At 40.4% G+C, this 14133-nt stretch overlaps 1 protein-coding gene, 1 long non-coding RNA gene and 1 other non-coding gene across 7 annotated transcripts in view; 1 reads left to right on the forward strand and 2 right to left on the reverse strand.

Annotated features, from left to right (window-relative positions):
• Window positions 1–8790, forward strand: part of EPB41L4A (erythrocyte membrane protein band 4.1 like 4A) — a 117782-nt gene extending 108992 nt beyond the window's left edge. For both annotated transcript variants that reach the window (XM_064736236.1, XM_064736237.1), the window contains exons 19-23: window positions 902–949; window positions 1531–1599; window positions 2458–2568; window positions 3590–3671; window positions 4722–8790. In XM_064736236.1, coding sequence (XP_064592306.1) covers window positions 902–949; window positions 1531–1599; window positions 2458–2568; window positions 3590–3671; window positions 4722–4850 — 439 coding nt within the window. In that variant the 3' untranslated portion in view covers window positions 4851–8790. The remainder of the gene's footprint in view (window positions 1–901; window positions 950–1530; window positions 1600–2457; window positions 2569–3589; window positions 3672–4721) is intronic.
• A 1684-nt stretch (window positions 8791–10474) lies between these two features.
• LOC135459501 (uncharacterized) lies at window positions 10475–13320 on the reverse strand. Of its 4 annotated transcripts, XR_010443041.1 has the most exons (5): window positions 12959–13145; window positions 12805–12875; window positions 11849–12071; window positions 11127–11334; window positions 10475–10670 (listed from the first exon to the last, which is right to left on the reverse strand). It is a non-coding gene; the product is annotated as an uncharacterized LOC135459501 (long non-coding RNA). The 4 variants fall into 4 exon arrangements; XR_010443039.1 differs by having other exon boundaries at window positions 11127–12071; window positions 12959–13320; XR_010443042.1 differs by lacking the exon at window positions 12959–13145 and adding an exon at window positions 13153–13301 and having other exon boundaries at window positions 11127–12071.
• LOC135460193 (small nucleolar RNA SNORA13) lies at window positions 12524–12656 on the reverse strand. Its single transcript, XR_010443182.1, has one exon. It is a non-coding gene; the product is annotated as a small nucleolar RNA SNORA13 (small nucleolar RNA).
• Window positions 13321–14133: the final 813 nt, after the last annotated feature.

A 14133-nucleotide genomic window follows, 5' to 3' on the forward strand; every position in this document is an offset into this window, starting at 1 on the left:
TTTACTTATCTATTCCTCTGAATGGGTTTGGGTGAATTCCAAGTGCAGTTTAAACAACAGTGGTGGTTTTGCACTTACCTTGCAATAGAGAAGCAAAAGAAATGTAAAAATAAAGGTGTTCTAGTTAGAAGCATCTATTCTGTGATTTAGTAGAAAATGCGAAATCTGCCCCTCAGGCTTGCTTTGCTCCATCTCTATGTCTGCAACAGGGAGATTACCATTTCTAGTAAATTCTTTGTGTGTGAATTGAATACTTGCTGAAATATTTAGGTGCATAAGTAGGCATAGTTGCTATTTTGATTAGTTTGTTGCTTTTTTTTTTTTTTTGTATTGGACACCAAAAATTTATAAATTAAGCAGAAACCTTTTTGGAGATGATCAGAAAGAGAAAGGCTGCACTGTGATTGCAGTGGAGTTGTTTCATTCCAGTTTTTCCCAGTGGTATCCATGGGTAATGGCTGGGATTACTGATCTGTGGCCTGTGCTTCCTTCTGCCCACCAAGGGCTCTGTGGGCCACAGGACATTTCTGAGGGCCTTTTTCAGAAGTGTCATTCCAAAACGTATTGTCCTTGGAGGGATAAATGTTGGCAGCGACTGGGCAGTGATTTGGCTTGGGGAATTCTGCTGTTGTTTATATTTTATGTACACTCTTGCTGAAGGCTGGTGGAACTGGAATTGTGATTGAGGGCCTGTCATTCAAGAACGACTTTTCGGTTGAAATACAGCGATGAAATTAATGAATTTTCTGAGATAACAAACCTTAAAATTGAAGTCACTGGTGGATTATATTTATCATGATTTCTGTGCAGGGTCTGTGCTGTTAAAAGTTATTTGGACAGCAACATGGTCAGACAATGGTTTTCACAGCTGAGCCTGTGTTTTCTTTGTTGATATTTATAGGAGAAGCCCAGATGTACAAGCTAAAGAAGAACTGTGGAAACATATTCAGTAAGTATGGTCCTTGTAGGGTCTGAGAGATGCTTGGTTTGCCTTTAATGTAGTTATTCAAATCCCCTCCACTGTGGCACTACACTGACTTAGTTTCAGTAAATTATGTATATATTAAGATGCAGAAGATACTGCAGGTCACTGAGTGCGCTGAATAAAGATGACCATCGTATGTAAATGAATTGTTAAAGAACAATACATAATTTAAGGTATTTATTCCTGTGTGGCTTCCAAAATATCAATATTGACACTTTTAGTGTGACACCCCATTACCCCTTAGGAAAATATTTAGCAATTCCAAAGCGTGTTCACTGTTCAGCACACATAATATTCATGATATTGTGAAGCAACAAGATCAGACTTGCAGGGAGGTGAGAAGAAGGTGGAACAGGATGAGACATGCAGTTGAAGCAATCAAGGTGAAGTTATACTTATTTCAAAGTAAGTGTCCTATTTTGATGTCAAGATAGCTTCAGGGCTGACAACAGCTTGTTTTAGTAAATCTTTTTAGCCAAATATAATAAAAATTTTTGCACTTCACAGTTAATGTTACATTTTTTACTTTTCCTAATCCTTTATAGGAAGGAGCTTGTGGATCCATCTGGCCTATCTGAGGAGCAATTGAAAGAAATTCCATACACTAAAGTAGAGTGAGTTTGGTCAGAATTTATTTTTTGTGAATATAAAAGCCCACTTTTCTTATTTAACTGTGAAATGTGTCCTACTGAAATAGGAATGGATTTACATACAATATATAAGCTCATATCTATTCCAAATACTCCCCTAGGATGGGTTGGGTGGGGATACTTAATCATCTTAAATCAAATATTTTTACTTTTCAAACTAAGAAAAAAACCCCATCTTAATCTCTCCTAATCTATCCCACACACTCATGAACGCGTCTGTATGTTCTGTATGTCTCCCTATGCTAACTTTTAAACTTATATTATAAACTACAGTACCAGAAAGAAGTGAATGCAAACAAGAAAATATTTTTTTCATAAACTTCTTCTTTGTTTTAAATAGTCTAATCATCCAAGGCACTCTTTAATCTCTGCAACCCCTTCCTTGGGTTGTCATGGGCAGCTGCCAGGGCATACCTATTTCCTTAAGAACCAACATCCATTTCACTGCAATAATTGCCCATTTGGGATTCCAAGTGTCAGTGCAAGCACAAATGGGATCCTGGGTTGCATTATAATGTACTTCCAAACACCACTAGGCAGGAAAGGCTGATGTTAAGGACATATAAATTAATGCATTCTTCATTAAAGTTCCATTCTCAAATATGAGCATGTCAGTTTGTGACCTCTGCTCTCTTAAAGCATTGAATTCCAAATGCAGACTTCTGAAAAGAAGCATCAGCCCTTTAAATTCAGCCAGTGCAAGAAGAAGCTGTCTGTTATACTTCAGTACGAAATGTGAAGACTCAGTCTGCAGCTGAATTTGTGTTCTGTGCCAAAGATCTGGTTTACCAAACCCTGGTGTGAATTCTGTGTCTCTCTCAGGACTCAAGGCGACCCCATCCGCATCCGGCACTCGCACTCCCCTCGCAGCTACCGGCAGTACCGGCGGTCCCAGTGCTCCGATGGGGAGAGATCTGTCCTGTCTGAAGTGAAGTATGTGAACATGGTTATTAGCACTGAACTAGTCTAGTGCAGCCCAAAAGTTGACAGAGGTCATGGTGGTAAGAAGCTGCATAAATGTGGCTTGTTGGTGGCACAGGATTCAGGCAACCCCCTGAATAGTATGTCTTCAGAGCTAAAAATGAAGGAAACAACTCCAAAAACATTTATGGTCTGTTCTCAGCCACAGTGGTTTTCTTGATCCATTTGAAAGGAAGAAAAACTGAAAAGGCTAAAGTAAACCTGTATTGATCTTTAGTGGTAGGTCATAAAGCTGCTTAGGGGAGGAGAGTCTGTGGGTTACTTTCCAAGTAACTTCATCCTTGATAGAGTTAAGATGTTATCAGTGTAAGACCTGTAATTTTTTTCACAGGAACTCTAGTACAACCCCCTTCATCAACCGGTGGATCAGTCTTCCCTAGAAGGCTGAAGAGTACTGATGAATGGAAAAGCAATAGCCCCATTCTCAGTTGCAGCAAGCCATAAAAACATGAAAAGCAGTCCCCACCTGGAAGGCTAGTTTTAGCTGGATAGCACCCTGAAGGAGGTGCGGCACACCCGTGATTTCATGTGAGACTTGTCTTTGCCATGAGGGTGGCTGGGCCCTGGCAGAGGTTGCCCAGAGCACCTGTGGCTGCCCCATCCCTAGAAGTGCCCAAGACCAGGCTGGAGGGAACTCTGAGCAACCTGGGATAGTGGAAGGTATCTAGGCCTATAACAGGAGGTGGAACTGGAGGATGTTTATGGTCCCTCCAAAACCAAACCATTCTGTTATTCAATGATGTTGTATCAATTTGGGCTCCTTCCAAAGACCAGGAAAAGACCCGAATGGGATGGGCTATGCCCTGAAGGTGCCCACAGAGGATCAGCATGACAGCTTTCAGATGTCCTAAGTCAGGTGATAGAAGGCCTTCAGATCAATAGAGCAGTCTGTATCAGTTTCATTGTTCTTCCTCTGCACAGTTATAGTTTACCTCATTAAAGCAACATCCATTTTGTGATATCATAATTCCAGTGTCAAAACTGATCTGGTCCCTCCACTGCCTGTTACACGATCTTCAGATGGGAAAGTTCCCAGCATCCACATGACTCAACAGGTTAGTGATTGTACATCCTTTTCAATTTTCCTTTTGATTGGAGAGAGAAGTGGAAGTCTAGTGCTTTATTTAAGATAGTCTTTGATTTACAGTGAAAAATAAAGATGAGATTTATTTTTTAATCAAATTTTTGTATTTTACTTACACTTTGTTTGTATTCCAAAATACATGTAGTTCTGTAGCATAAACCCCTGTGAACACCTGCTCCAGCTGTTGGAGAACTCTTTCCCAATCTGATGCATTCCTAAGATGCATCTCTGCTTGTCACTGAAGGAAAACTGACTTTTACCACTTCTTGAATTATGCAGATGTGGTTGTAATGCAGATGTAATCACATAATTTATTAATCTCTTTTAAAGGTTGTCTTAAGAGTTTTGTTGCTTGGGCTTGAAACAGTGCTTCTTTTATTTTCCTTTCTCTTTTATCCCCGCCCCCCCCAATCCCAAATAATTTTTCAGGCTATTGGCATCTAAAAAGGACAGTAGTTGCCCTTTGTTAATCTAACTTAATCACTGTCTTTCATCATATATTACACTACCATATCTCTCAGTTTTGATGGTTTTATTGAGCTCAGAATGTGAGAAGCAAATTCTGTTCAAAAGCGCTCACAGGTCTTTTGTGCAAACACACAAAAGGAGAACCAAAACATGGAAGGGAGAAGGGAGAATTCCAGACACCTAACTTACTGCCAATAATGTTAAAATGTTCAGTGTGTGCAAATACCTCTCTTTTCCCTCTGTCCCAGGCTCCCTCACGACAGTGGACACTAATTCTTTGTGGGTGTTTACTTGCAGTGTTTTGCTAAATATCAACATGGCATTCCCTGAATAGGCAATAGCACAAAGGGGCAGCAGCTGGCAGGAGGCAAGAAAGGAAAAAAGTTCTGTTTGATCAAATAAATGTAGAGACTTTAATATTCCTGATGCATGTATATATACGTATACATGAATTGCCATACCATAGCCTAAGGCTTTCATAGCAAGTTAGCAAAATACAGTGTTTAAATTCTGCTCTATGTTTTCAACAACATGTTTAATTTATGCTCTTCAGAGGCAGAATGGATCTAAGGACAGCCTGATAGAAGAACCATCTCTGCTATCCACTAATAATGTTGATGGAAAACCCAACACTAAGACTGTAAAAACTGTACAGGTGTCACGCTTCAAGGTGGAGACTTGACTGATGAATTGAAGATGGTGAATGGATTTTGGTCTTTGGAAAGTGAGAGTTTGTTTATGTGTGCAACAGAAGGAACTGAAGTGGTCTTTCCTTCAGGACACCTGGCAGTGCAGCCGGCTTGCTGGGAAGACCAAGCAATGGTTTTATCACCAACACCATTCTAGTGGTGTGACTGATTGAGAACAAGCTGCCTGATAGACAACCAAAACCAAAATTCTTTGCAAAACTGAAAGATCAGTAGTTACATTTCCAAAAAATGAACAACAACAAAAAAAATTGCTGCAACAAAACAGGCTTCATGGTCTGCTCTGTAACTGAATAGCCTTGTTTCAAGAAGTGACTGTTAACTGACATGATCAGGATCAGATGCTTCAAGAAAAGTAAAATAGTAATATTTTTGGTCAATTGTGCAATACAGTGTGACATGGGGAAATTATCTTCACAATATATATGGGGATCAACTTATGTTCTGAGACATAAGGACAAATAATAGCTCTTACAAGAGTTATTTTAACCTAGCACAATAACAGACGCTTGTGTTGTTGATACAAATTCTGACTCAACCCATTTTAGCTCAAAAACAGTAGACTCTGTAACATGCTGTAGCAGTGCATTCCAGAGATGATACAGACTTACCTTGCTTTGGGCAGGTTTAAGTGTTCTAAATTTTGAATGTCCATTTGTGTATAGGGACTATATAAATGAACATTCCATACCACAGAAATACATTTACCAACTTGTAGTTAAGCACATTGGAAACAGGGGAAGATAAATTGACCCACTGTGTTAAGACTGCTTAACAAGGCACTTCAGTGCTGGTTAAATGAAACTTGTGGAGTAGTATTCAAAACAGCTAGAAAATAGCGCCTTTTTTTTTTTAATCTAGATTAGCAAAATCTGTCTTAATATCTCATATAAAATAATCTGACACTTTTCTCTGAGCCATTTCTACTATGTTAAAATGACAAAGGCAGTATTTCAGGTATGAGAACTATAATTTTTTTTCTATTGTCATGGTAGGAATACTAAGTTTTAATGATGCTGCGCATTGAGTGGGTTATCTTCTAATATATATCTGAAGTGATGCCTGGATCTCCTCTTGTCCTATCACTTCTTACATATATCTGAAAATCACTTCTCTGCCTCCCATTTGTCCACAGTCAGCACATGGATGAACCTTCAGATGTTGCTGTCTTGCTATAGAGCTTAGCAAAGTCTTTGTGTTGTGGAAGTAATTTTTTGCTAAGTGTAATCATTGAACTAAGTACTGAATTTGTCAAACAGTGTCGCAAACAGCTGTAGCAGCTCATGTGCCTTTCTACATCTGTCCTCTCTACACTCAACCCTCACAACCCACAGAGATTTGCAGTGATCCTGTGTCTTCCAGTCCAAGCAACACCAAGGAATTGCAGCCCTGTCCCAAGAGCAACATCGCTTGAGAACTGGAGTTAGCATAAAGTGTTTAAGTTACACTTTTACAAGAGGCATGGGATTACTAATACACATATTAACTGACTAGACTGGTAAGCAAAATGTTGTACAATGTGTTTTATTTTCCACTTCATTTTTTGATTCTTCATTGTTTCGCGATGTGGTCAGGTGGATGTTACCAGCCAGGGTGGCCGCCATACAGTTTGTATATTCCTATCACAGTATACAGCAGCCTCTAGGCTAGCAAGTGCTGCAGGGAAGGCAGAGTCATGTAACAAATACTTTTCTTTGGTCATTTACTTGGGACAGCTCTGCTTCTACAGTCTCAGTAAACAAATCTAAGGGAAGGAAAGAGCAAGATAAAAAAAATTAATGTAGTAAAAATTCAGTTTTCATGCAGGTTCTTTAGAATTTTTTGAATTTCCTCTGGATTTAATTCTAGGACATTGTTGGGCTTGGTTTAAAGTATTTGCTCAGCTTTTTAAGTTTGTTAAATGATTTCATTGTCATTGCTCCAATTTAAAGAGATCCGGTAGGGTCTGTTTATGACCTTCTGTAGTACTGTCAAGAACAATAGTCAAGAAAAATCCAAACAAAACAAAAAAACAAACCAAACCAAAATGGGAAAAAAAAAAAAAAAATCCAAACCCAAACCACAACAAAAAACCCTGATCAATCCCTAGGAAAAAAAAAATCACCATGGCAAAATGAAGAGCATCACAGTCTTTTTGGAAGGCAACTGAAAAATGACAAACTATACAAGAATTGATTAGTACCTGCTCCTTGTTCCTTTGAGAACATATTCCAGCTTGGAGCATTACACATTTGCTTATAGTTTGGTGCTGTCTAATCATTACTATTAATTTGCTATCCTTACCCAGGACAGGTAAGTATCACATATCTACTACTGCAGGGGGATTTGTGTTATTGAGAATTATCTGTACATAGTGTACCTATCTTGCCAATCTTTAAATATTGATCAAGAAGGTTTATATCAAACCTCATGCTTTTCTGTATGCTTTCATCTTCCTGTGGGCCTTTTGTGTGTTATTGCTGGATACCCTCAGCCAAGTGCATGGTATTTTACTTACTGCACTACATCAGAAAATAGCTTGTCTAGTCCAGTAGTGAAAGGTTTAAATTCTCAAGTCACTGGAGAGTTGTTTTGTAATCAAGCCAACTTTTTTGCATTTAGAAGAGAAGTTTGCAGAGAGAGCCCTAGATTTGAGTTAGTGATCTTCTCCCTTATGAGACTATGTAGGAAGCAGGTTTTTAGCCAGTCTGATGTTAGCCTGGGCCACTACAATCCCGTTTTGTGTCCACAAAAGACTAAAGATACAATGCCTCTATTACACATTTTCCAAATGTTTTGTTGTGCCAAAACAAGGCAAAACTTGCAACAAGGGTATCACTGTCAGGCAATAGTACGGAAAAGCAAGTTTTTTTCGTATATGTGATCCTCCTTTCCCTTCAAGCTTCTTTTCCTCAATCATTTGAGGAAAAGCATCTTTTTTTTTATATTTTTGTGAGAGATACACACAAGTGATCAATCACTGAAAACACTGTGTCACAGTTATGCCTTCTACACCTAAACCAGCTCTACATGTCTAAGTGATCAGCCCCTTACAGCTCTGAGCTACACCTTGCCCCCTCCACTGTCGCTACCCTTCCCCAGCTCTCCTGGGACGTTCAGGCAGTTGCATTTTCAGATCTGGAGTCTGGATGTCAGTCTGAAATCCTTGTACATCCTGAAGAATCAGGCAAAAGACATGAGATGTGTAACAGTGTCAGGAAGTTTACCCTTGGGTTGAATGCCATACACAGACCCCTGCTCACTTGGACAAAGGACTGGTATTTGAGGCCTTCTCATCTTAATTCTCCTGAATTGATCTCAGGCTGGTGATTTTAACTTTGTGCCTCTGCCTTTACCTCTTCTGAGACTTCCATAAGTGCTAAGCATTGGTAAGTTACAGAACTCTCACTAATTAACAACAATTACAATATATTTGTACAACCTTTTGCAAAACATGTATTTTATACAACAAAGAGGGCTTGCTAACCACAGCACAAAAGCACTGTAGTATATCCTATACTGGTTCCCTTCCTTAGTTGGCTGGTTTCTTTCATTTGGAACTAGCCTGGACTTGCTGTTTTCTACATTGCACCCCTTCCAGGATCACTAACTCTGCAACTTGTATTCTAACCAAGCTCATTATATTGATGTTTGTTGCAAAGTCATTCCTATTTGAGTTGCCAAAGTCATTCCCTTTATGCAGGTGGATATTGAACTAAAGAGATAGCATGTTTTCTTTTGGGAAGATTTGTTTAATTCAGAACTCCCTAGAAAGGTGTTTGAAGACAACATACATGAACATACCAATGTGATACATTTGTTCCATGTACATTAGGTATTCATGAAGCAACTGTGTGCTTTATTTTAAAATGAGTTTGATAGATGGCTGTGTCAATACTTGTGTCCAGGTTATTTAAAAGTCAAGTAAAACTTGAATTTTTAGGGCATTGCATGGTTGCCTGTGTGTCTTATTTACATTCCACTAAGGAGCAAAGCCTTCAGAAACACAGATTCATTTGACACCACCATCTGGTAAAAACAGGTGTAGTACCAATTAAAATCCACTTGAGGATACAGCTTCTCCAGATTAAGTACTTTATCTTGTAGCAGGAAGTTGTCAGTGTAAGCTTTGCATTTCCAGTGCACATCTATACCAGTTTCCTTTCTCACCTAAGAATCACCAGAGAGCAACCAGCAGACTATGTAAGCTGTCAAAGCAAACACAGATACAGAGCCAGTGTGGTAGACACTCTCTCCTTAAAGTGTCTGGTTTTATTCCTGTATTTGTTCTCCTGAGTAAGAACTGTGGTGTGTTGACCTTGGCAGGACACCAGGTGCCCAAGCTGCTCTATCACTCCCCTCCTTAACAGGATGGGCAAAGGAATTAGATGGAAAAAATCCTTGTGGGTCAAGATAAAGGAGTTTAGTAAAGCAGAAGCAAAAGCAAAAAATAACCAAACTCCAAAGATTTACTTTTGCTACTTCCCAGGAGCACATGGTGTCCACCCAGTTCCTGCAAAGTAGGGCTTCAGTGCATGTAGTAAGTTGTTCCAGAATATGAACACCTTATCCTTTCTCTTCAGTTTATATTGCTGAACAGATTCTTATACTCTGATTTTTTTTAAGGGTGCAATTCAGTTAGCCAGTCATACAAAGTAAAAGGCAGTTCTAATGTTTAACATCGTACTTCACATTTACCAGCATTATTTAAGTAATCTGTGACCCCTGCAAGCACCTATTACTTCATGTAGCTCACTTTTACCTTGTTCTACCCCACTATAACCCCTGTATTACATATTAAAGCTTGGGGTTCTACATCTTTTTTAGCTGAAAGGAAGCCTACCCTGAGGTTGATACCAATCAAGTATCTAACCCTGGGGTTATGTACCAATCATCAAATCCTGTCACTAGCTGTTGCTCATGAGATTTTTTTTTTTTAAGTTTTAAAATGCTACTCCTCTTGGTCTTATACTTCAAGAACAAAGGCCCATGATCAGAACTCCTGAACAGATGGTATCTTCAGGGAATGTAATCCCTAATAAAAACCCTAAACTTTCAAGTACATCCCATAATTACAAGCTGGATCTCTTAAAAATTAATTACTCTTGTCTAAACCTCCTTCTCTCTGACAAACCAAAAACAACCTTGCACTTAGAATTAGTAACATGCTTACATTCAGTACTGAAAAATCACAGTGCAAGATACACAATTTAAGCATTTGTTCTTCTGATAAACCATGTTAAGTCTTCCTAGAAAAATAAGCAGCAATCCCAATTATCTCAAGAGTATTTCACTCCAAGTTATGCTGAAGTACCACATGATGTAGCTGGTCAAGGTGATAATAAACCAAGCTTGTCATTCTCCATGCTGGATAAACACCTTTCCTGCAATTTTTAAACCCAGGTTTGCTGAATTTTTACTTTTTTAATTTCTATTTTTGCTCACAATACAAATCTTAGCCAACCCTATCTCCAAATACTGCAGGAGACCATGGTTTAAATCATCACATCCCAACTCACTCCTAGGCTTAGTTTCATACAGAGATTGTTGGTATCCCAACAATAACACAAAGAAGTCTGAACTCTGAAACAGAAGCACTAAAACTTGGAAAAGACAGAAATTCTGAGAAGAGAAACATAAATCTTTATTTTTTTGTCTATATAAACATTACCAGACACTGACACAATGCAGTTAAATGCACTTTGTATTACTACATGGAGGCTTAGTAGTCCATCTTTTAAACAGTTTGTTTGTTTCTTAGGCAGGAGTGTTTCAATAGACGGGCATTGCTCTCAGGCTGGTTCTAGCAATTCTTCCTAAGGAAAAAATAAACACACAATGTGAGACATATGTAGCACACAGCTCCTTCCAGTAACATCCTCTAAATCTAAATCCCCAACACTAATACAGTATTACAAAGATGAGCTTCCCCTCATCCCATGGGCAAAAAGGTAAAATTTGCAAATCTAATTTTTAGGAAGCCTGTCTGTAAGAGAGGTTTTTTTGCCCACCGAAGCAAGAATTCAGATGATAAATACAGGCTGGTGGCAGTAATAACACTTTCTGGCTAGTGGGAATCAACAGAAATTTCTGCAGTACTAACTTGTGCACATGACTATGCATTAGAAAACACTCTGGGAGCAGTAAGCCAATAATACACGTTTATGTTGGAAAACAAGCATCAGCCCTGTTACTGGACACTTTACTACTAATGGATTACACAAACTTTTCTCTTCCCAGAGAGAGATTCATCCACAGAGTGCCCACCTTACCTACAGTGCCTGGGGTGCAGTATGTGTGGATGGATTTCACAGGCTCACTTCCTACCAGCAGCAGGGGTAAAGGATTCATTGCATCTGTGTTGCTCAAGCAGATTCTCACATTTCGTTGATGAAACTTTCAGATGTTATTACTTTCAAGAGCATTATGGCCACCCTGGAGGAGTTTCATCACTTCACTGAAGATTAGTTGTATTTTCTCCTGAAAAAAACCCAACCCAAACAAAATCTACAGCGATGTAGTACAGGATCATTCTAACACCAGATTTCCAGTATTGACCTATAAGTTCCTGGCTTCAGAGACTTGGATTACATGTCACACCCTTGGGTATGTAGGTTACAAAAAAAAAAGACTTGATAGTGCATGTGATTTTTACTAATACCTTGTCTGTACTAATGAAATTTGGGCTGACTTGCGCTACTCAGCTTTTCAGTAGTGTTGGCTTTTCCAAGACTTTACAGTGAAGCAGTATCTGGTATATTCAAAGCTTTCTTTCATATTTTGCCAGTCTTTTTAACATTTTCAACCTTTATGTTCTGAAATGCTCCACAATATCACACCCCTAAAAGCAAACATGAGAAAGCAAGTCCTTGTCTTGAACACACTGGCAGCCACATACTGATTTAACAAAGCCACCCACACCAACATTTTTATTCTGTATCTTCCACTTTGCTCTTTTTGATAAGAATATAGCCATCAGGCAGATCTCACTCACTGTTTAAGTTCTGATTTCTGCTCTAAAGTCATTGTGCCTCCTGCTCAGCAGAAAGCCTGCTTTATTTTAACAGCAAGCTACAGGACAGAGTTGCACAAGGAATTATTGCTAATCACAGCTCTGCAATCAGCACTTGGCAGCTTCTTCCCACGTGCCTTTCTCAAGCTCAGAGGCCTTCACCACACAGAGAGATCCCAAACTTCCAGCAAAACACACCAGGAACCTGTAAGAAGCATTCCTAGCATTAAACGTTCTGTCAGGAATTTGACAGCATCCAAGAACACTTTATGCTTTCAAAACAGCATCAAGGAAAGCCCAGCAAAAGAATACACAACATATTATTCAATACTGAATAATAGACCCACAAACGTACAGAAACAAAACACAATTTTTTCTCTTTAAGAAGATTTAATCTTTTCTGTGCATGAGTATTAAGCTGTAAATGTCTTTTTACAGTAGAAAATCTAGAAGCCACTGCTAGAAGCCTGGAAAGTTATGTACTAATTACTTGCAGATGTAATGACAGACACGAGAGCTAAAAATGCTAAAAGTGGCCATTATAGTTTTAATTTTTCCTCTTTTAATAACTGTCAGATTCTCCACTTTAAAAGGCTGCAAAATAAAATCTACTACATGGCTACTCAACCATACTATTCCTACATGTTGTTTGGGGTTTTTTGTTCTTGCAAAAACAGAAAGGAGGAAGGTACATAACCAGCTCCCTAAACCAGTTTGAGCAAGAATTCCTGTTTGCCTTTTTTGACACCACATCCATCCTGGACAGGAATGAATGGGCAACACAAAGGCCAAAACTTACATACGGAAACTCTTTACTCCTAAAATTAAGTTCACAGTTTATGAAAAAGAGAAATTAATCAGCTGAAAAATATTTCAAAATTCGCAATTAAGTAATATCATATACAGAGCAAACACTTAATAGAGAAAGCCAAGAATACCATGATCCTGGGACACCTCTTGGTCATGGTGGTGCACGCTCCGGCCACTGACCAACTTCCATTGCTTTCATCTGGGAAAAAAAAAAAGGGAGAAGACATACTTTGAAGAGCGACAGAGACACACGAACAGTACAAGGAAACTAAAAGGACGTACTAGAGGTAAGTGCCCGATTTCGAAGACAAGCAGCGCCAATAACCACAGCCTCACACCGCTGCTCCCTCAGCAGCCGCGGACGCCGTGCCGCTCCCGGCGTGCCTCCCGCGGGGCGAACCATCCCTCCCGAAAAGGAGGGGGTACGCCGTGCGCCGCCTCCACCTCTTCCCGCAGCGCAGCGGCCGCGTACTGACTCTGCCGCAGACGCGAGGCTACAGATTCGGCCATCCACGGAGAAGGAGTTCTGAGCAGGCGACACCGCCCTGGAAAGGCGCCGGGGTGCAGACCAGCATCGGCTCTCCCCACTGTCTTACCGCGGCGATGGAGGCGCCTCCGAGAGGGAGGCGATGTCGCATCCCGCTGTGTGCGCATGCGCAGTGCCGCGCCCGCCGAGGCGCGTGGGGGCTGCGGCGGGGAAGTTGCTGGTGCTTCCTGTTCCTTGTGGCGGCTCCCGGTGTTCCTGGGGCTTTTGTGGGGCTCCTTGTGTACCCGGGGCCTTTGTGGGGGCTCTCTGTGTTCCCTATGCCCTCCCGGCGGTCAAGTTCCCGGGGTTCCGTTTGTCTTTACGGGGGCAGATCACGGTGAGGTGACTGCACGTAACACCCCATCCCGTGCACGGCTCGCTCATGGTTGCCGTGCTTTCAGGTAAAATTGTCTGTCCCCAGGCTGAACTCCCCTCGCCTTTTGTAAACATAATCAGTGCCCTCAGATGATATACAGTAGAAGTTGCTTAATAAAGAAAAGGGCTGCGTTTGAAGAATTGCGCAAGGTTACATCACAGAAATAAACATGCATTAGGTGGGCCGAGGATGTTTTGCTGTGTGAAAGCTGTGACCTTTTACCCTTCTGTGTGCTTGATTGGCGGAAACCTCCACTTTGCTCCCTTGCAAAATAAGTAATGTTTCTTTCCTAAACTTAGCTCTTATTAGTCTGTTCAGAGAGCCAAAATGTGCCTCATCCATCCCAGGAGTGTCCTGCTGTTTGCTCCATTGGGGGCACATGGAGAGAGGAACCGGTCTTGGTGCACACTGCAAGTTGAGACAGCCCTCGATATTAAGGCTTGAATGCTAGCAAAAGCTCTGCCAGAGTGCATATTTTCCACATTTCCTGACCTTGTGTTCACACATTTGAAATCCTGTGAGAAGGGGGAATCAGAGCAGGCAGGTACATCAGGA

Source organism: Zonotrichia leucophrys, chromosome Z, assembly GCF_028769735.1.
Source record: "Zonotrichia leucophrys gambelii isolate GWCS_2022_RI chromosome Z, RI_Zleu_2.0, whole genome shotgun sequence".
In the NCBI taxonomy this organism is placed as follows: domain Eukaryota; kingdom Metazoa; phylum Chordata; class Aves; order Passeriformes; family Passerellidae; genus Zonotrichia; species Zonotrichia leucophrys.